Below are 20,674 nucleotides of genomic sequence, written 5' to 3' on the forward strand. Positions count from 1 at the left end.
AATTGGTTTTATGGTGGAGCTTCTTCAGTCCCTTGTCGCTTGTTCCTGCTCCTCTTTGTCAGTGAGACTACAGTTTCACCTTCTGGCCAGTTTGTAATTATTTCCAGAATCGCAGGGCCATTCAGGTTTCCAGTACGGGCGTGCTGTGTGATGAGGGCAATCCACTTGCTCCATGTAGCACTGGTGGCATGGTGCGTAGAGGGAACATTTGCTTTGAACATCCACCCCAGTACCGGTAGTCGGGCTGCCAGGAGGAGTTGTGCTTCAGTGCCTATTACCTCTGAGGCAGCCTGGACTCCTTCATGGGCAGCCAAGATTTCCTCCTCTCTGGGAGTGGAGTTGGCTTTGGACCCTCTGTAACTTCAGCTCCAGAATCCGAGTGGTTGGCCCCGAGTCTCCCCAGGCACCTTCTGCCAAAGGCTCCAGGACAAGCCATTGTACCCAGCTGCAGAGTAGAGCACGTTCTTCACCTCTGCTCTTGTCCTGACTGGGCCAAGGGCCACTGCATGAGCGATCTCCTGCTTGATCTGGGCAAAGTCTTGTTGCTGTTCAGGGCACCACTGGACATCGTCCTTTTCTGCCGATGACCAGGTAGAGAGGGCTCACATTCTGGCTGTACTTGGGAATGGGGATTGTCCAAAATCCTGTGGTGCCTAGGAAACCTTGTGTTTCCTTCTTGCTGGTTGGTGGAGACATCACGGTGATTGTGTTGATGACCTCAGTGGGAATCTGACACTGTCCATCTTGCCCCTTTACTTCCAGGCACTGGATCTCTCGGGCAGGTCTCTTGACTTTGTTCTTCTTGATGGCGAAGTCAGCTTCCAGGGGAATCTAGATGATCCTCTCTCCTTTCTCAAATACTTCCATAGCTGTGTTCCCCCACACAATGATGTCATCCATGTACTGCAGATATTCTGGAGCCTCACCCTTTTCCAGTGCAGCCTGGATCAGTCCATGCAGATGGTGGGGCTGTGCTTCCATCCCTGGGGCAGTCGGTTCCAGGTGTACTGCACGCCCCTCCAGGTGAAAGCAAACTGAGGCCTGCATTCTGCTGCCAGAGGAATGGAGAGAAACGCGTTAGCAATGCCAACAGTGGCGTACCACTTTGCTGCCTTGGACTCCAGCTCGTACTGGAGTTCCAGCATGTCTGGCCCAGCCGCGCTCAGCGGTGGAGTCGCTTCATTCAAGGCACGATAGTCCACAGTCAATCTCCATTCTCTGTCAGAATTGTGCACAGGCCAGATGGGGCCGTTGAAAGGTGAGTGGGTTTTGTTGTCCAGCCCTTGGCTCTCCAGCTCATGGATCATTTTGTGCATGGGGATCACGGCATCCCGATTTGTTCGATACTGCCGGTGTTGCACGGTCAAGGTGGCAATCGGCACTCGTTGCTCTGCCACCTTCAGGAGTCCTGCTGCAGATGGGTTTTCTGATAGTCCAGGCAAGGTGTTCAACTGCTTCATGTTCTCTGTCTCTACAGCAGCTATTCCAAAAGCCCACCTGATTCCCTTTAGGTCTTTCTAAAAGCCCCACCAGAGGAAGTCTATGCCCAGAATACACGAGGCCTCTGGGCCGGTCACAATAGGAATTTCTGCCACTCCTTCCCAGTCAGGCTCACCTTGGCTTCCAACAGGATCACCTGCTGCAATCCCCCCATCACCCTGGCAATGGAAACGGGTTCTGCATCCACATGTCCTGAAGGGATTAGAGTACACTGTGCACCAGTATGGACAAAAGCCTTGTATATCCATGGCTCTGGTGTGCCAGTGATCCACACAGCCCAAAAGACACAATTTTCCCTGGCCTCAACCTGGCTAGAGGCAGGGTCTCTCTAGCCCTGGCTACCGTTCCCTCCCTGGGCATATATTCTGGATATTCCTTCAAGGGGATCTGACATATCATGCTCCCTTCTGCTATACCTGGCAGCTCGGTCACGGGGAGCTGGGGCTGCATTCATTTGGGTGTAAATCCCTCTCTTAGTAGTTTCCTCCTTTAGCTCACGTACCCAGGCTGCTAGGACAGAGATGAGTTTTCCATTCCACCCTCTCATGTCTTGCCCATGTTCATACAGGAAGAAGCACAGGCCCGCTCGTGGGGTGTACTCCCTCCCCCTAGCTGGGGGATGTTGGGCTCTGACTCTGGGGCCTCTGGTTTGCACTGGTGCCACATGGGAACTGTCCTTGCTCATCTCCTTCCTCATCTTCTCTCTGAATTTTTCCTGTTCATCCTTGAGACTCGAGCACAGCAGAGACATGAGTGTGTGTCAGGCCATGGACAATGGTCTCATCATTCCTGAGTTTGCTTGCTCCAGAACTCACTGTCTCTTGGTTATCCACAAAATGCATTGTTCCCATGAAGCTGGAGTATTCAGACGGCCCCTGCTGTGCACAGCTCCACCACATTTGCACTGTGCATCTGACCTTGTCAGGGTCATTATTTTCTCCATCCCTTGCAAAAAGTATCTCCAATACTGCCATTTGTCTCAGGGGTCAGAAATTTTCCTTTATTTTTTCTTGGGCAGCACCAAGCCCTCTGCCCCCTCCAGAGCCCAGCCCCAGTGGCTGCTGGCTGCCTCACAGGGCTGTGTGGCCAGGGGAGGCCAGTGCTGGCCACAGGGAGAGCCCAGCCCAGGGGCTGAGCCTGCACCAAGTGCACCCTCCTGGCTCTCTCCAGCTGGCAGAGGACAGGAGCAGAGCAGCCAAGCACCTGCACCGGGCCCTGCTGTGCCAGGACAGCCCACAGGAGCCCCTGCGAGAGGCGGCCATCAGGCTCATGGGGAGCTCCGGGCAGTTCTCCTGAGATTACAGACCGTAGCCACACACAGCTGAGATTTTGTACATTGAAATGCTAAAGAAATGTCACCCTGTAGTTTTCCCATAAAGCCACCAACTGCTTGAAAATCCTGCTGTGTATTGTTGGCCAGGGTGCTTAATAGGTTAGCTGCCAGGCTTTGGGTATGGGCAAGTGATAGCAGCGTTGATCTGAGAGGAGTTTGTATCTGTCCAATATAAGAGCTCACAGTGCTTACTTTCTTGAGTAAGACTTCTTGATCAATAGAATTTAATACTCCCAGTTCAGACCCAAGCCATCCCCTTAAGTCTTTTTTATACCTATCATTTGGTGTCTGGGAATGTATCCACGGCTTCCATTCTTTTAGGCTTTGCTGTATGAGAGGGCAGAATTGCTGTTTAATTTTGGAAACATTAGCTTGTATCTTTACCTCCAGCTTTTTCAGAGAGTACTGTGGAATTAGAGGCAACAATTGTTCATTTGTTTGTCTTACCCCAGAGTGAAAGACTATATTATTTCACTTATGGGTCCCTTCTACGGAGTTGTTTGCTGATGTAAAGTTGTTTGTTTTGATTTTAATTTTAAATGTCTGTTGTGTGACCCATTCCGTTTCACTCCTTGTCGAGTACCCAAGGCATGGTAACTGGTTTCTTCAGATACATTGCCTGCCTGTAGGCAAGCATTTCAGAAACCTTCAGAAACCTTACACTGGCCCCTGGTAGTATTACAAAGGATACTTTATGAAGTTCCCACTACAAATAGTTGAGTATTCTGAGTACCTCAGCCCATAAGAGGATGCAGCTGTGCTATTGGATTCCATGCATATCTGGGTTGCCATCACGTGGTCATGAAATTGGACATGATATACCCTAACAGGATAATTGTGCTCCTGGCTACCCCTCCAGCTTGATTGGTTACTATTTCTGATGGTCATAAATATCCCAAGAGTGAAATTCAATTCTCAAAAGCAGATCCTGTATGAGACCTGTTCCATGTACTGAGCGTACAAGCAGGACAATTTCTAACTCTAGTCGCACAAGAGCTGCCTGTTGGAAACAATATTTGTTGGGTCAGATTCCTGGCGGGCTCAATTCCTGGATCTCTGTGTGATGATGGTCCTCCCACCCCACCTGTGCGCCGCAGAAGAAGGCAACTATCTTGTGCTAGGTTATAGTCTCCCATTTTAATTTGCATAGCGCAAAAATCCTGATGGGATTCACATGAAAATGAATTCACACACTGCTTGTTAGAAAGGTCGCAGATGCGCATGATCACTCGAGCAATCTTCTCTGAACGAGGTTTGTGAGTTTCAAATTTACAAGCCACAGAGATCCTGCTTTCAGGTGGGACAAGAAAGGCAGGCATGGAGTCAGGTTTTCCTCAATCTTTAACTGCTCGGTCATTAGTCCTTAAAAGGGCATAAAATGCTTTTACCTTTTAATCTCTTTTAGCCAGTTAGGTCCTGAATATTTTTGAGTGTTCCATCTACCAGGATCTTGCAGGCCAAGGAGATCATTATGGTAGTGACAGTCGTCTGCTGTGGCTTGGATTCTGATTAGAAGTATCGGGAAGACGATGATGCTGTGAAATGCATCTTGGTTTCTCCTGTTCTTTCTGAGGTCCACTTTTGGACTCCACTTGCCTTTTGCAGAAACATTTTAATTCTGGAATAATGTATCCAAGAGATGAACGCTTTAAGCTTTAAAGGCTGTGTAAGTGATTAAAAGTACTAAATAGACTCCTTTCCATTTTGGGATAAGAGGCTTTCTACCTGGTCTACCTGGTCCCCAGGCTGGATTTGTGGAGGGGAGCATCCTCTTGCTCATGTGCTCAAAATGTGTTGGTTTATTTTCTGCAGCTGTTGTGTTAGTTGGACAACATGGTTCTGGAGATACCCCTCTCCAACTTGTACAGTATCTTCCCCTTGCTAGTTTTGCTTATATGGTCTTCTGTACTGTATTTCAAAGGGATTCAGATTTTCTTTTGTTCTTGGTCTTATCAAATCCATTATAAAGCCAAAGGTAGGGCCTGGGGCCAAGGTATGTTGGCCTCTGGTACAGTTTTGGCTATCGGTTGTTTTACCGGATAATTCATCTTTTCCACCTGGCCACTGGCCTGGGGCCAATCCAGTGTGTGTAGGTGCCAGTTGATTTGGAGATTATTGCAAAGTTGCTGTGCAATACTTGCTAGGAAACGTGGTCCTCAGTCAGAGGAGATGTCTAAAGGCACTCTGAACCAGGGCATTATATTGTTTACCAAAATGTTGAAAACTTTGGCTTTATTTGTTTGGGTTGGGAATGCCTCAGGTCATGCTGAGAAGGTATCAGTTAAAGGCAGAAGGTATTTCTACCCCCCTTTTCTTGGTAATTCAGAAAAGTCAACTTGCCAGTGCTGTCCAGGATATTGTCCCTTGTCTACTGTGCCAAGCTCAACTCTAGTCCTGGTTTGTGGATTGGCTCTAAGACGTTATTTCACACCCTTGGGTTACCTGCTTTACACTAGAGTACAGGTTGCATCTTACTGTTGTCCTTATCAAATAATTATGTAAGGCATCCCCTTCCCAGTGTACACAATTATGTTCATCTTTAATTAATTTCCATGATGCTCTTTCTGGCATAACTGTCTATCTCTGAGGAGCTGAAAAACCATAATGTTTTCATTCTGCTTTCAAATTCTTTGCTAATTCTAGATCTTTCTGATTATACAACATACATCACTGTCATATTGTTCCTTACCTTTGGGCATTAGTGCCTGAATCTCAGCATGGCTTTGTTCTGCTGATCTTTTTGCAACCTGTTACCTCTTTTGGGGTCGGTTGCTCCTTTCTGATGTCCTTTTCAGTGCAGAATTGCAACCTCTTGAGGCAGTAGTACTGCCTGCAGCAATTTTAAGATTTCTTCTGAATGCTTCAACTGTTTTCCTTGAGCTGTCAATAGTCCTTTATCTTTCTAAACTGCTTCATGGGCGTCTATTACTCTAAAGGCATTCTTGGAATCTGTTCATCTATTGATCCTTTTTCCTCAGGCTGGTCAGAAGGTACGGGTTAAAGTGATTATCTCTGTCTTCTGAGCTGACTTGTGTAGGGCTTCTATCTCCTATTGCTCTGTGCTAATTGTATATCCTGATTTTCACTGATCTGCTCTTACAAAGCCACTCCCATCTGTGTACTGAGATTCTGCTCTTGGAATTGGGGTTTCTTTAAGATCTGGGCAGCTGGAATAAAGTGGGCTGAATGGTTTTGATCCAGTCATGCTACAAAGGCTCCTTGTCTGTCTAGTGAGTAGCTGGGAATGCTGCTGGATGAACTGGAGAAGAGATTTGTTTTGTAATGCTGCGTTGTTCCACCAACATTGCCTGATATTTAAGGAATCTGGAGGGTGAAAGCCAATGCCCACCCTTTTGGTCAAGAATTGCTGCTACTGGATGTGAGATAAACACAATTATTTGTTGACCTAGAGTGAATTTCCAGGCTCCTTGGATGTCTGAAACAAGAGCAGCAACTGCTTACAGTCAGGCTGTCCCCTACTGACTGCATCCAGTTGTTTTGAAAATGATGCTATTCCTCTCTTCTATGGGCCAACTGTTTGAGCTAGTGCACCTAATGCCATCCCTTGCCTCTCCTAAGAGGAAGGGAAGGCTTCCCAGACATCTGTCCAGCCCAGAGCAGGTGCTCTTTTCAATTCCTCCTACAGCTTGTGAAAGGCTTTCTTACTTTGGGGTGTCCATTTCAGGTCTCTGGGATTGTCTTCTAAGAGCTGCTACAGTGGCTTAACCAGCAGTCCACAGCCACTACCACAGTTAATGCAGCATCCAGTCACTCCTAGAAAGGTTCTCAGTTCTTTGGCATTAGTAGGGAGTGGGGTTCCGTGGGTGGTCCCTTTGCCGTCCTGTCTTAGTCCCTGCTGCACTTGGGATATTTTGTATCCTCGGTAAATGACTTCCTGTTTGATTATTTGAGCTTGATTTCTGGATGCCTTGTATCCACTTAGTCCCAGGTCATTTCATAGGCTTACTGTCCATTCCAGTCTTTTTAAGTTTCAGTGGCTAAAAGTAGATCATCTACCTATTGTAACACAATTCCATTTGTGGACGGGCTTACCCAACTTTCAAGGTCCTCAGCAAAGTGTTTTCCAAATGTGGTTGGACTATTGTTGAATCCCTGTGGCCCTACAGTCCAGGTAAATTGACTTGTCCTTCCAGTCTCTGGGTTTCCCCATTCAAAGGCAAACCGGTTTTGGCTGCCAGGGTCCAAGGGTATACAGAAGAAAGCATCCTTGAGATCTGAAATGGTAAACCATCCATATTCATCTTTTAGTTTGCTTAGCAAAGCATATGGATTTGCAACCACTGGGTGGAGATCTCCAGCTATTTTGTTAATAGCCTGTAGGTATTGAACCAGACTGTAGTTCAAACCATCAGGCTTTTGTATGGGTAAAATAGGTGTATTCTATTCAGATTCATATTCCAGTAACAGCCCAAATTTTAGACAATTGTCTACGATAGGCTTAGCAATTTTAATGTTTTCCATCTTAAGTGGATATTGTTTAATTCTTATTGGTCATGTTCCAGATTTAAGTCTAATGATTACAGCTTGTGCTGCTTTGGCCTTACCAGGGGTCCCATCCGCCCAGACTTTAAGACAAAGCTGACTAAGAACTTCTTCTGTGTCTCTTCTGATTTGGACAAAGGTGTAATGAGAGCTAGACTTAGAACACAATTATTTGTTGGTCATTGACTTTGATCTGAACTCCTCCAGGGCTAAACTACATTTCAGCCTGTTGGAACCTGTTACAACATTCTCATGTCTCCAACAAATCCTTCCAATGAGGTGTTTTGGGGGCGTAGGCATATATAGGAACTGATGTATTCCTACTGTGTTTCCCAGTTCATAAGATCGTGGTTTTAGAAAGGATAGCTTCTGCTGTTGACTTGTGGCTCCAATAACATTCACAACTTTACCAGGATCAATTTCTTCCAACTTTAATACAGAATGTGTTGCACATGCATTCACCAGACATTTCATTTGCCTCATCTTTTCCCCCAGTTCTCTTTTGACCAGAGGGTTTTCTGGGGGGATGCCCTCCAGCCAACCCTTGCATTGATTCAGTTCTTCAACCACCTTGGCTTTGAGTTGCAGGCAGTCTCTCTTCCAATGCCTTTCTTTCTTACAATAGGCACATTGAGTGGTCCAGAGTTTAGGGATAGGTTTCTGCCCACTCCAGCCATTTCTTTGTCCTGAGTGTAAGGAGTAAAAGTTGTCCATTTTTAAAAGGTTTAGAGTCAACAAGTAAACCAATTGCTACTAAGTTAGAGCTTTAATTACTTATTGTTAATAGCTTCATTTTGCAATTACCTGTTGTTAATAGTTTTATTCTTTAATTACCTGTTGTTAATAGTTTAATTGTTAGAAATCCCCCTTCGTCGGGTATCACCCCTGCTGTTTCCTGGAAAATGGCACCCGGGACTGTGAGGAGGGAGTGACGTCAGAGCTTGGATGCGAATGTAGAAACACTTGGCCAAGTCCAGTAAAGAAAACCCCTCAAACAACGAGCCAGCACTGAATTAAACAATCTAAGTGATGTCTAAGGGTAAGCAACTGAATCCAGGGTGTGCTAAGACCTTTGAACCTCTCACCCTAACCCAGAGATGTCAGCTAGAAAGAAGACCTCAAATGTTAAATCGAAAATGGGAATCTCCTGGTGCTCTGGTGAGGGCGGAAGCCCCGGCTCTGCCTGCACACCAGGGGACAAAGCTGCATCCTCCTCCTCCCTGCCACTCCTGGGGGCAGTGGCGGCGGCGTGCGCACGACCCATCGAGCCCCCACCCAAGCTGACCTTAATAAAGGCACTAAAAAGGAGAAAAAATCTCCTGCCCTTTTCATTTATTCCAGCAAGACCTCCCAGCTGATTCCAATGTCTCCTACTCCCTTCTGGCTTGGATGGCCCTGTTCAGAAGGTCTTGTAGGATTCCCACAGATCTGGGCCGTTGCCATGGCTCTGGTGTTCTCTCTTTCAGTCTTTCAAGCCCGGAGGCAACGTGCAAGCCCATCATGCTCTGACCTGGAAAATCAAGCCCAGTTTCCCCAAAGAGCTCAAGAATTAGGGACATCTTCTGGATCCAGTGAACCAGTATCCCAAGAATAGCACCAGGAGACACTAAAGACGACATCACCATTCAGCGCTGCTGGAAGTCCTGGCACAGCTGATGGTGGGCACAGCTCTTGTGGCTTCAGCCCTCTCCCTGCCTGTCCTGTAGACAGCTCCCTCCCTCTAGCCCTCATACACTGCCCATCACCTTTTATTCTCTCCACTATTCCTCCCTTTTGATAGCTCTGCCCTCAGCCTGTCCATCACCATTTTCTCCCTCCACGCTCCCTCCCTGTTGACGGCTCCCTCCCTCCAGCCCTCAGACCCTGCCCATCCCCTTTTTCCCTCCCAGCTCATCCCTTTGCTTTGCCTTCCATTAATTAACAGTTTGGCTTCTTCACTATGCCTGCATCCCTGTGGAGCTGAAGCAAACCCGGGGCCCTGGGACACACAGGCCCCTGCTGCTGTTCTCTTCCAGGCCCTGTTTTGTGCACAGAGACAGAGGAACGAGGGCAGGTCAGGCTGGAAAAGTCCCTGTGCTGAAGGTGAAGTTCCAGAGCACCGTGCACTTCCAGATCTTGCTGAGCACCTGGGAGTCCCTGAATTTTGGAAGAGGCAACCTGAATATGCTCTGAACCCAGCTGTGAGGGATTCCATGGCAAGCATCCACGGAGGGCAAAGGAGCTTGGAATGCGGGAAGTTTTCAAGAATAGTTTCCTGAAAGCACAGCAGTGCTCCATCCCTGCACAGGATGAGGAAGAGGGCAGAAGCAGAGAGCATCCGAGCTTAGCAGGGAGCTCTGGCTGTGCCTAAGGCCAAATGAAGCAGCAGCACCATGCCCGAGACTCGGACACGCGGCCGTGCCGGTGCCCGCAGCGCTGCCAGGCAGTGCCAGGATCCCGGCTGTGCTTCTGCTCCCCACAAGTGAGGAACGGCAGCCCCAGGCTCAGAGCCAGCCAGAAAGCCAACCAAGGGAGAGCAGAGGGAGGGCATCCTTCCAGTCTCTCTTGGACATGGCCACAAAACAGCCCCTGCAGCTTCTTCTTCCGCCTGCGTTTGGGCTGTGCTGGTGGCAGAGCCAGCCAGGTTGGGCTCTGTGTTCCAAAGCCTGTTGGGAGCGGGCATGAAAAGCTCTGCGTGCACAGCAGAGAGACCTGGAAGGTGCTGGCAAGAGCATCCTGCAGGAAGAGGGCTCTGGTCCCTGGCTGAGAACAGCCTGGTTTAGATGCCGTGAGCGCAGGTAGGAGTTGAGGCAGGTGAAGAGACAGCGGGCAGCTTGTGTTTGTGGAGGGCCTGGGGCAGCACCTCTGAACCTGCACCTGGAAACTCACATGGGGGAACACGGGCTAGAGCTGGAGTGCCTGTCCTGAAAGGACCTAAAGTCATTCAGCCTTACCACCAAAGGCCAAGGGCCGTTTGGCCACTTTCCCTTCCACAGCGCACGCTTGGGCAAGTGGCTGAGAGCAAGCAGCCTTTTTGCCCTCTTCCCGGTTGGCCTGAAGACCCTCTGCACCGAGAGAAAGCTCCTGGACAGCCAGCTATCCAACAACAGCAATTTAATGTTCCTCTAGGGGGTGAAGGGAAAGGAAGTGCTGGCAGAGGAGAGGTGTTCCCCGCAGGCTCAGGTGGCCCCAGCAGACGCAGCCTCCCGGATCAGTTCTCCGCAGCGCCGCGGCAGGACACTCAGCCGCGGCCACACGGGAAAGGCCACGACTGCCAGAGGCGGCGCAGTTGGTCTCGCATCTTCTGCAGTCGGGAGGAGGGAACGCTCTGTACAGCTAAAAGGATGTACAGAGCTTGAAGCGCCAGGCATGAGATGGCTGGGCTGGAGTCATCCGTCATGTCCTGAAGGGCTGCAGAGAGAGAGAAACAGAGGCACAGTCAGAGGCTGGATCTGCGCACAGCTGGGCAGAGCCTCCAGCCTCGTCCATGCCACAGCCTGGAGGAGGCAGCCTGGAGGAAGCAGGAGACAAGAAGGACGAGCTGGCAGCTGCTGGCCAGGAATGTCCCGCAGGCCCCTGCAAGGTGTCTGTGCTGTGGCCACGCTGCCCTTGGGGCGCGCAGGGAGCGGAGCCGTGGGCGGGCGGGCCAGGCAACGCGGGTGCCAGCGGCAGCCCCCGGCGGGAGCCGGCGGGCCTCACTCACCCCTGCAGATGATGCGGAACTCCGGCTGCTGCCCTGTCAGGTAGCGCCCGGCCATCCCTGGGGAACACAGAGCGTGTCCTGCCTTCAGAGCCACAGCTGCCGCACACGGCCGCTGCCAGCCCTGAGGCCACAGGCCCTGCTGGCCCGGCAGGGCTCAGCCCGGGCCCCTGGCGCACGCTGCCGCCCGAGGGCACGGCTGCCAGAGGGCGGCAGCAGCAATGCCCAGGCCAGCGGGGGCTGCACTTGCCCGCGCCCGGATCCTGCTGCCGGGACAGCAGGCGGGGCTGGGGCCGAGCTGCGGCGGGGCGGGGCGGGGCAGGGCGGGGCGGGGCGGGAGCCGGGCTTGGGGCTCACCCATGAACCTGACGGCCGCCTCTCGCAGGGGCTCCTGTGCGCTCCGCAGGTACGGCAGGGCCTGGCGCAGGTGCTCGGCCGCTCGGCTCCTGTCCTCTGCCAGCTGCAGAGAGCGGCAGGGCACGGAGGGAAAGGGTTGGTGCGGGCCCTGGCCCTGGGCCGGGCGCCCCCTACGGCCGGCACTACTCGCCCCCCGCCCACGGAGCCCTGAGGCCTGGCCAGCAGCCGCAGGCGCCGGGGCAGGCGGCTTCTCCAGGCATCGGGCTGGGCATTGCAGCCTGTCCTTACCAAGCACTCGGCAAATCTCCACATCTGATCCGTCTTCAGCAGCTGCTTGAGATCCTTCCTCTTCAGGAACCTAACTGCAGAAAGCAGTGTTTCCCAAGAGGCCTGCAGAGCAGCAGAGACCCAGAGATGGCACCGCAGCCCAGGGCACAGGACCCGCATCTCTGTGCCAAGACCAGGAGGAGGCTGGAGCCCCTCAGGTGCCAGGGGCTGGGGAGACAGCTGAGCCCCCTGCCATGGGGACACCCAGGAGGCCTCACCTGTGCCACACGCCCGTTCTCATTGTGGCAGTGGAAGAAGAGTGGGAGCAGGCTCTGGCTCACGTGCTTCTTCAGGGCCTTTTCTCCCTTTGCCACTACCAGCGTGATCACGTCTTGGAAGAGGCCAATGGAGAGCAGCCGCACAAGGCTCTTGTCCTGTTGGAAAGGAAGCAAAAGCCCTCCACATCAGCTGCTCCAGGCCCCCCTGTGCCCAGGCCCAAGGCGCCACCCGAGTGCCCATGGCTGGGGGCACAGAGCCTCACATTGTCAAAGAGGTGCCAGAGCGCCTCAGCCAGCTGCAGGGCCATGGGGCTGGCTATTGCCAGGTCTTTCTGCAGCGGCAGGAAGCTGAGCACAACGAGGCTCATCTCAACGATGTCTTCATCTCTATCCCACAGTAGCTTCCCAAGGCTTTCAGTCAGGCTGTACATGCTTGGATCCTGTGTGCAAAACAAGGCTGGGCAACCCCATGCTGCTGCTGCTGCTGCTGCTGCTGCTGCAGGGCTCAGAGGCCGAAGGCCTGTCCCGAAGCACTCAGGCAGCTGAACAGCGACCCTGGAGAGCTGGGAGCAGCTGGCACAGCTGCCAAAGCCCAGCTAAGCCCAAGGGGCTGCTTGCCCCAGCCCCACGCTGGCAGCACAGCTTCAGCTGCTGCCTCCTTCTCACCATCGAGGTGAGCCCCACGAGGCCTCGCAGCGCCACGCGACGCATCTGCCTGGACTCACTCTGCAGGTGCCTTGTCAAGATCTCCAGGACTTTTTCACCACATTGGCTCAAGTCCAGGCAATCCAGGACCTGAAAGGCACAGAGCAGGCACAGAGGTGCCCAGCTGGCAGGAGCTCAGAAGGGCACAGGGCTGAGCCAAGGCAGCAGCAAAGGGCTTGGTGCAGCGTCCCAGGCAGCTGCGGCTACGAGAGGGCAGAGGGCTGGGAGGCAGCTCAGCCAGGCAGCGCTGGCCACGGGGCTCACCTCCACCAGGAAGGCCAAGGCGGGCAGTTCCCAGTCTGAAATGCCTTGGCTGAGCAGGTCAAAGAGGCGGGATGCCATGTTGCAACACCAGATGATGGAGACATGGCGCATCTCCCTGGCAGGGAGAAAAAGGCACCATTGCTCCTGGGCCGGGCGGGCAAAGCAGCTCTCCCAGGGCTGACTGGCAGAGCTCTGGTCTCCTGCCGAGCACCCCGGGGGCACTTTGGGAGGCGGCCACTCCCGGGCACCCTCCTGTGCCAGCCATTTCCAGTCTGCTCATCCCTCCCTCGGTGACAAGGCCCTGCCGCCCATGACCACGGGGACTGTGTGGGGCGTTGCGGGCACAAAGGAGAGGGGCGGTGGGGAGAACGAGGTCTCACCTGGCCAGCAGACCCACTGCGCAGTGGTGGGTGTCGGCACGGAGCAGCGTGTCCCAGGCGCGCTTGCGTTCCATGGACAGCACCGCGTGCTCATAGCGCATTTGGCAGAGCAGGGCCTTCAGGGTCTGCAGGGCAAAGCTGTGTGCAAAGCAAAGGCCAGGTCACGCTGGGAGCCCCGGCTCCTGCCCTGGGGGCATGGGAGGGATGGGGAGGCTGGGAGGACTGGCATGGAGCACCTGTTGGGCTTGGCGGAGAGGCCGTGTTGCTCCTGGCATCCCTTCCAGAAGGTCTCAACCTCTTCTGGCATCTCCTGCATGCTGATGTACGCTTGGAAGAGCAGACTCAGAAAGAGACTGGGGAAATACTCCAGCACGACAGGCGAGCGCCAGGCCAGATTGAAGACTCTCCACAGCGCCACGGTTGCCTGCAAGAAATAAAAGAGCCAGAGACAAGGCTCAGTGGCCAAGACATGCACGTGGCAGGGCCCGAGCATGCGAGGGAGAGGCTGGGGGAGACAAGGGGGGGAAACAGCCGGCCTGGTGCCCCTGAAGCCTGCCCCTAAGGCAGGATTCAGCGTGGTCTCTGAGGCAGAAGGATGCAGCTGGCGGGAGGACAGAGAGCTGGCTGCTGGAGTGCTGGCCTAGGGGCTGGCAAAGGCCAGCTCCAGAAACTCACAGCCAGGGCAAAGACTCCTGCGTCGTCCCCATCGGAGGTGGACACGCTGCTCACTGGCCAGGCGCTCAGCACATCGAGGAGTAGCTGCAGCGCCGGCTCCGCAGTCCTGCTCGAGGACATGATGGTTGCCCACATGGTGGCGGCAGCTCTGTGGGGTCAGAGCTCTGGGTCAGGGCTGTCTCGGCCACAGCGCCGTGGCCTGGGCAGCTGCAGGGGCCCGCGCTGGCCCTGAGCCCTGCCTCTGCCCACTGCCCCTGGCCGGCAGCGGCCAGCCAGCCCACGTGGGTACAGGGGCCCCGAGGGGCAGGGAGGGAGCATGGCACCAGGCTCAGGAGCTGCCATGGCAGCACTGGAAAACAGAGGAGCCAGAGGATCCTGCAACTCCCTGCCTGTCTGGCAGTCAGCAGGGACAGGCTCTACAGGGTGACGGGCCGGTGAAGCCCAAGCCCTCAAGGCACGTGGGGCTGCCCCACCTGTCACACGATGGGGCCCAGCGCAAGAGGGTGATCAGCACGTCACTGGGGTATTCCTCGGTCAGCTCCAGAAGGGCCTTGTCCAGCCTGTGCCCAGCAGCCTCATTGGCCGTGAGCCACTGGTGGATGGACCTCACCATGGCGGGCACCTGCAGAAGGCACGGGCAGACTGGAAGAGGTGCCAGAGCAGCAACTTCCCCTGAGAAGTGCTCCCCTTCCAAACGCATCGGGCCGGGCCTCAAAGGCTGAGGGAGGCCGGCAGACCCGGCTCGAGGCGCCGCACCACTGCTGGGGCCAATGAGCCCTTGCCCCAGGCTGCTTACTCGCGCTGGATTGGAGACACCCTTCTCCACAAGCAAATCCAGAATGCCAGCACCGGTCTCGGCATCGAGGAACGGAAGGTTCTCCAAGATGCCCGTGCCCGCACCGGCGGTCTCTTCCTGCCAAAGGCACGTGATGAATTCACAGAGGGTCCGCAGGAGAAGGGCAGCAAGGGAGGGAGAATCCATGGAGCGCTCCAAGCCTGCTGCTTGGCTGAGCAGTGCCAGCAGGCCCAGCCCAGGTGGGGATGGCTGCAGGTACCTGCGCCGTTCTGCCGAAGCGGCCACGGGCGGCTTCCTGTTCCTCTGTCGGGTCCTTGGCTGCATCTGGCAAAGAGTGAGCGCAGCCAGAGCTGAGGGGCTGCGGGAGAGGCCAGAGAACACAGCCCAGCCCTGCACCGCCCAGGCAGGGAGAGCCTCAGGATGCCCCGGGGGATGGAGCGCGGCTGCCAGGTGCTCCAGCCCAGCTTCTGTCCTATCCATGGACAGGACAGGGATGGGATGGGATGGGATGGGATGGGATGGGATGGGATGGGATGGGATGGGATGGGATGGGATGGGATGGGATGGGATGGGATGGGGCCAAGCTGGCTACAGGCACCAGCCCTGCGGCCCAGCTCGGACACTCACGCTCCTGCAGCAGCTGGAACTGCTCCAGTTCTTCAGGCTGCTGTGCTGAGGTAGCTGCAGCCTCTTCCTCCTCCAGCCAGGCCAGCTTGGGCACGCTGGGGGGTCTCTGCTCCATGTCACTCTTTGCAGTTAGGAGTGCTTGCTGAAGCAGAGAGGCCTCAGAAGCGCTGAAGATGAGCAAGTGCTGCAGTTGTGCCTTGAAGGCACCTGCAACAGAGGAGCCTCGGGAAGGCTACAGGACAGGAAGTCCCGCAGTCTGTCCTCGAGGGCACCAGCAAGAGAGAAGTCTCCAAAAGGAAATAGGACTGCAAGTCCCGCAGTCCATCCTCAAGGGCACCGGCCGCAGGGATGGCAGACGCTTTGGAAATGCTCCACGTCACCGAGTCCCGCAGCCTGGCCTCGAGGTCACCTGCACAGGGAATGCCTCGGAAAAGCTCCGGGTCAGCCAGGAACGAGTTGGCTGTGGGGGGTTCCCCCCTCAGCCCTGCTGTGTCCCGTCATGTGCACCGAGCACCGTGGCCAGGCTATTGGCTGGTGCGGTACGGAAGATGTGTTTGTTGGCAGGATCCGTGGTGTAGTCACCTGGGATAGAGAAGGAGACAAGGAAAGTGAAGCTGGGAGCCTAAGTGCAAGCCACAGAGGAGAAGTCAGGAGGACATGGAGGAGGTGCTCAGTCGTGCTTCTTTTCTGTCTGGAACTCTCTGAAGCCCATTCAGGGAGCGAGTAGAGGGGAACGCAGCTGCCCACGTGGCCCCGGCAGAGCTCGGAGGGCCCGGCCGGGGAAGCCCAACCCCCACCCCGGGGGGACCCGCATGCCCCCGCCCCCCGCCGGGGCTCTGCCGTCACCCACACCGGGACCCCCCAGAAACACCTCCCGGGGACCCCCGATGTCCACCCGAGGGCCATCTGCGGCTCGCCTTTGGAGCCCTGCCAGCTCCAAACATCCCCCCCAAACACCCCAAACCCAGGCACTCCTAGGATATTTGGGCTGCGCTCCCCCTGCCCGGGCCCTTGCGGGATGGGGGACGATGCTCCCGGGGCTGCGAGGTCGAGGTCAGGCAGCGCCGGAGCCCCGCGATTCATCCTCCCCTCTCCTGCTGCTGCTTCCTGCTGCCGCTCCGCCTCTTCTTCCCTCCCTCCCTCCCTCCCTCTCCTCCCCCCCTCCCTCTCCTCCCCCGCTCCCGGAGCCCTCGCAGCCCGCGGGAGGGGCGGGGATGGAGGCGGGACAGGTCGGAATGCAGAGAGGGCTGGGGGGCATGCCAGGAGTGGGAGGGACTGGGCTGTACTGGGATCATCCTGGGAGCAGCTCCTGGACGACTGAGTTCTACTGGGATCATCCTGGGAGCGAGGAGGAGCAGCGCGATGGCTCCAGCGCTGGGGCTGGGGGCGCTCCTGGGGGGCCAGGGGGGAGTGGGACCCCCGGCACCGGGACCCTGAACCCCCATTGCCGGCACCGAGACCCCCCTGCTCCCCTTATCCTGCACGGGGACTCTCCTGCTCCCTCTGGCTCATGGGGTGCCGCCTTTGCGTGGTCCCCATTTCAGGGCCCAGGGTTCCCAAGGGTCTCCCTTGTCCATGGTCCCAACATCTCCAGGCTGCCGGGGTTCCCCCTATCCGGGCTCCCCGTTCCGGGCTCCCGGGGTCCCCCTTATCGGAGTGTCCGACCCCACAGGCTGCAGAGCCTCCCCCAGCTCCGGTGCCGCCCTCTCCGCTCTCCCAGCCCTCAGCCCGCTGGTCCCGGGCGATCCCCCCGTGGCTCCGGGCTGAGGATGCAGCGCCTGCCCCGGGCAGCCCAAGCCCCCCTGGGAGGGTCCCACGCACCCCCCGGCCCAGCGCCAGGGGTCTGCCGGCACCAACACCGGGACCCCCAAAATTCTGCCGGGCCGGAGCCGCCGAGGGGCGCCCGGCCCTCGGCCCTGTTATAGATACATATTGCAATATTGGCTTTTCGCAAATATTCACATGGATTTTATGTGTGGTGTTAAAATAACTTTGTTATAAAGATACAGTTTTTATTTCTGTTGTTAATTAAGCTTAGACATAGTAGTGAAATAGCTGATATAAGTATGCTTGTGTTAAAATGCCTGCTTGGATGCGGTAACATCCAATGAACGTGGGATGAGGACACCTGCTGCAGATGTGCCAACTATCAGCACTCACCGTCTGAAGGCAGCGTGGGCCGGGGCCAAAACTGAAGGTGATAATAAAAAAGGAGTAAAACCACAACCAGGAATACGCATGCTGTAAAAAGGTGGAACCGAGGAGGAGCCATGCTAAACAGTTCTTGGAATATGGAAACTAGTTTGGGAAAAAGTTTACTATGCACAAGGGTCTATGAATATGCAACAGGTTGATGTCAGGAAAAGGTATTGAAGGGCTATCCCCGAAGATAACAGGGGGACTTGGTTCAGTGCCAGGATGCAGCCGGCCGTAATAACCTTTGCTCCGTGGTCCTTGTCTCCCCTTGTCCTTTATTAAACTCTAAATCTTCACAGGAGAGTGAACGTGGTTTTTCACAGCCCCGAGCAGAGAGCTCTGCCCGGGGGCTCCGGACAAAGGCGGCGGCGCTCGGCAGCGGCCCCAGCCCGCCCAGCCCCGGGAATTGCCCCGCACCGGGACAAAATCCTGCCCCGAAGGAGCCCTTGGAACGCCCGCCCGCGGCTCCTCCGTGCCCCAAAGGTCCCGGCAGCTGCCCCCGGTGCTGCCGCAGCTGCGGCTCTGGAGCAGGGAGGCTCTGCGGGACCCCCGGGCTGGGTCCCCTCCCAGCCGTGCCCGCCCCGGGGCTGATGCTCGGCCCGGGCTCTCTCGCTGCTCCGGCTCCCGCACAGCCCCGCTGTGAGCGGGCACCGAGCGCCTGGCGCCGCAGGGCCCCAGGCCCCTGCCCGGCCCAGGGTCAGTGTCCATCGCCGGCCCCTGGCCGGGGCTCCGGCCACTGCCCGGCCCCGGCACAACCTGCAGCTCCCAGCGCAGCTCCCTCCAGCCGGGCACTGCGGGCTCCCGCCGGGCACAACATTCCCTTCATGGCATCTCGGTTATCTCTGCTCACATCTGCACAACCAGCTGCTGCTGAGGCAATCCCAGCTCCCACTGAAGGCTTCCCACCCAAATGCTGCCTTCAGCTCTGACACACCATTAAGAAATCCAAGAGCAAAAAAAACCTGAATCTGATTAGAGAATCTTGCAAAGTCACATCTGAGAACATTTTGTTATAAAATCACAAATAGTAACAGAAGCTGAGAAAGTCAACAATGATAGAAAACAAGCTTCCAACACTGGGACTAGAAGAGCTCAGGCAATCCATTTGAATGGAAGGAGCCCTCTCTTTCTGACATGTGAGCAATGCCATTGAATTTCCCAAACCAGGCAAATAGGGAGCCCTGGCAGCAGCAGCTTCACACACAGCAATGACACAGAACAGGGCAGGGCAAGAGGCTGCCAAAATTATAACTTCTACTTGCAATGCAGAACCTTTGTTTCCAGTTCTACTCTAGCCACTATTAATATAGAGTCAAAAAGACTAAAACTACTAGTAATAATAAGAACTGTACTATAATTAGCAAAAAAAAAAAAAGATAATGGAAATAAGAAGAATTAATAAAATCCCTGCCATACTTATACTAGGTTTGCATGGCCAGGTTTTAGTGAGGGGCTTTAGGAGCACCTTCTGTAAGAGGCTGCTGGAAGCAGCTGCTCCTCCACGTCCCACAGAGTCAAATCCAGCCGGCTCCAGGATGGACGAGCCGCCGGCCAAGGCTGGCCCAGTTAGAAATGGTGGTAATACCTTTGGGAAAAGAGATTTAAGAAAAAGAAAATGGGTGATTGTGTAGTTGTGTCCCTGTGAGCAGGGAAGAGCAGGGTGAGAACATGTGAGAGGAACAACTCTGCACACCCCAGGGCAGGGCAGGGCAGGAGGAGGGGCAGGAGCTGCTCCAGGGGCTGGAGCTGATTGCCCTGAGATTTCCTGGGCCAGCCCCTGGAGAGGCAGCTGGGCCCCTGTAGCCCCTGGAGGGCCCGGAGAGCAGAGACGCACCTGCAGCATCTGCAGCAGCCCGTGCTGGAGCAGGGGGTGCCTGAGCAGGGGCTGTGACCCCATGAGAAACCTGTGCTGCAGCAGGGACCTGGCAGGGACCTGCAAAGCCGTGGAGAGAGGAGCCCACGCTGGAGCAGGGTCCTGGCAGGACTTGTGAGCCCATGGGAGAGTGAGGCAGCTGCAGCAGTTTGTGAAGAGCTGCTGTCTGTGAGATGAACTCACCCTGCAGAAGTTCATGGGGAAGTGTCTCGGGGAGGGACCCCACGGTGCAGCAGGGGAACGACTCCTCTCCCTGAGCAGCAGGAGAAACAACGGGTGATGAACGGAGCAGAGCCCCCAGTGCCTGTCTCCCTGCACCACTGGGGGGGAGGCAGAGCTGGGAAGGAGGGAGGATCGGGCAGAAGGTGTTTTTGAAGCTTTAGTTTACTTCTCACTATCATGCCCTGATCTGGATAGAAATAAATTCAATTAATACCTGTAATTTCCAAAATGCTTTGCCCATGATGGCATTTGCTGAGTGATCTGTCCCAGTCCTTAACTCAAGCCATGAAGCCTTCATTCTATTTTCTATTTTTCTCCCTCCTGCCCATCTCTGGAGGAGAGTGAGAGAGCAGCCATGGTGGGTGCCTGGCATCCAGCCAGGGTGAAGAGACAACACTTCTTTTCCTTCATTCTTTCTTTCCTTCCAGAGGTCACAGTGAAGAGGTTGAGAGGGGCTTTGATGGAGGGAGTGAAGGTGGCAGGGAGTAGCGGGGACAGGAGGCACAGGGATGTGGCACGGGCACCCGAGGGGCCCGTGCAGCTGGCAGGGGGTAAGGCCTGTCCCCCTGGGCCAGCAGCAGCCCCGTGCCCTGCCCAAGGCGCTGCCGGCAGGGGCTGGGCCCCGGAGGCAGGGGCAGAGCCCAGCCCTGGGGGCGGCGTTTGTGCCCCAAGCCCCGTCCAGCCCAGCCTGCCCCGAGTGCGCAGTGAGCCCTGGCACGGCTGCCCTGGACAGCGTGACCTGCTGGGGACACTGAGAGCTGCCCCGCTGTGACCCTGCCCTGGGCACTGCACAGGCACCAACCCAACCCCAGCCAGCAGCACCCCTGGGCATGGCCCAGGCACTGGAGAGCATCACAGCCAGCCCCACTGCTGCTGGGCATGTCCCAGGCACCAGAGCCCATCCCAGCCCTGCTCCTGGGGATGTCCCAGGCACCAGAGCCCATCCCAGCCCCGCTGCTGCTGGGGATGTCCCAGGCACCAGAGCCCATCCCAGCCCCGCTGCTGCTGGGGATGTCCCA

The 20,674-nt window shown here is 55.6% G+C and overlaps 1 protein-coding gene across 1 annotated transcript in view; it reads right to left on the reverse strand.

Annotated features, from left to right (window-relative positions):
• Positions 1-14,076, reverse strand: part of LOC143694681 (uncharacterized) — a 78,283-nt gene extending 64,207 nt beyond the window's left edge. Inside the window, exons 1-6 of the mRNA XM_077182681.1 lie at positions 13,942-14,076; positions 13,503-13,690; positions 13,284-13,404; positions 12,584-12,712; positions 12,181-12,357; positions 11,918-12,073 (exon numbers count right to left, since the gene is read on the reverse strand). Coding sequence (XP_077038796.1) covers positions 11,918-12,073; positions 12,181-12,357; positions 12,584-12,712; positions 13,284-13,404; positions 13,503-13,690; positions 13,942-14,076 — 906 coding nt within the window. The remainder of the gene's footprint in view (positions 1-11,917; positions 12,074-12,180; positions 12,358-12,583; positions 12,713-13,283; positions 13,405-13,502; positions 13,691-13,941) is intronic.
• Positions 14,077-20,674: the final 6,598 nt, after the last annotated feature.

Source organism: Agelaius phoeniceus, chromosome 8 (assembly GCF_051311805.1).
Source record: "Agelaius phoeniceus isolate bAgePho1 chromosome 8, bAgePho1.hap1, whole genome shotgun sequence".
NCBI lineage: Eukaryota > Metazoa > Chordata > Aves > Passeriformes > Icteridae > Agelaius > Agelaius phoeniceus.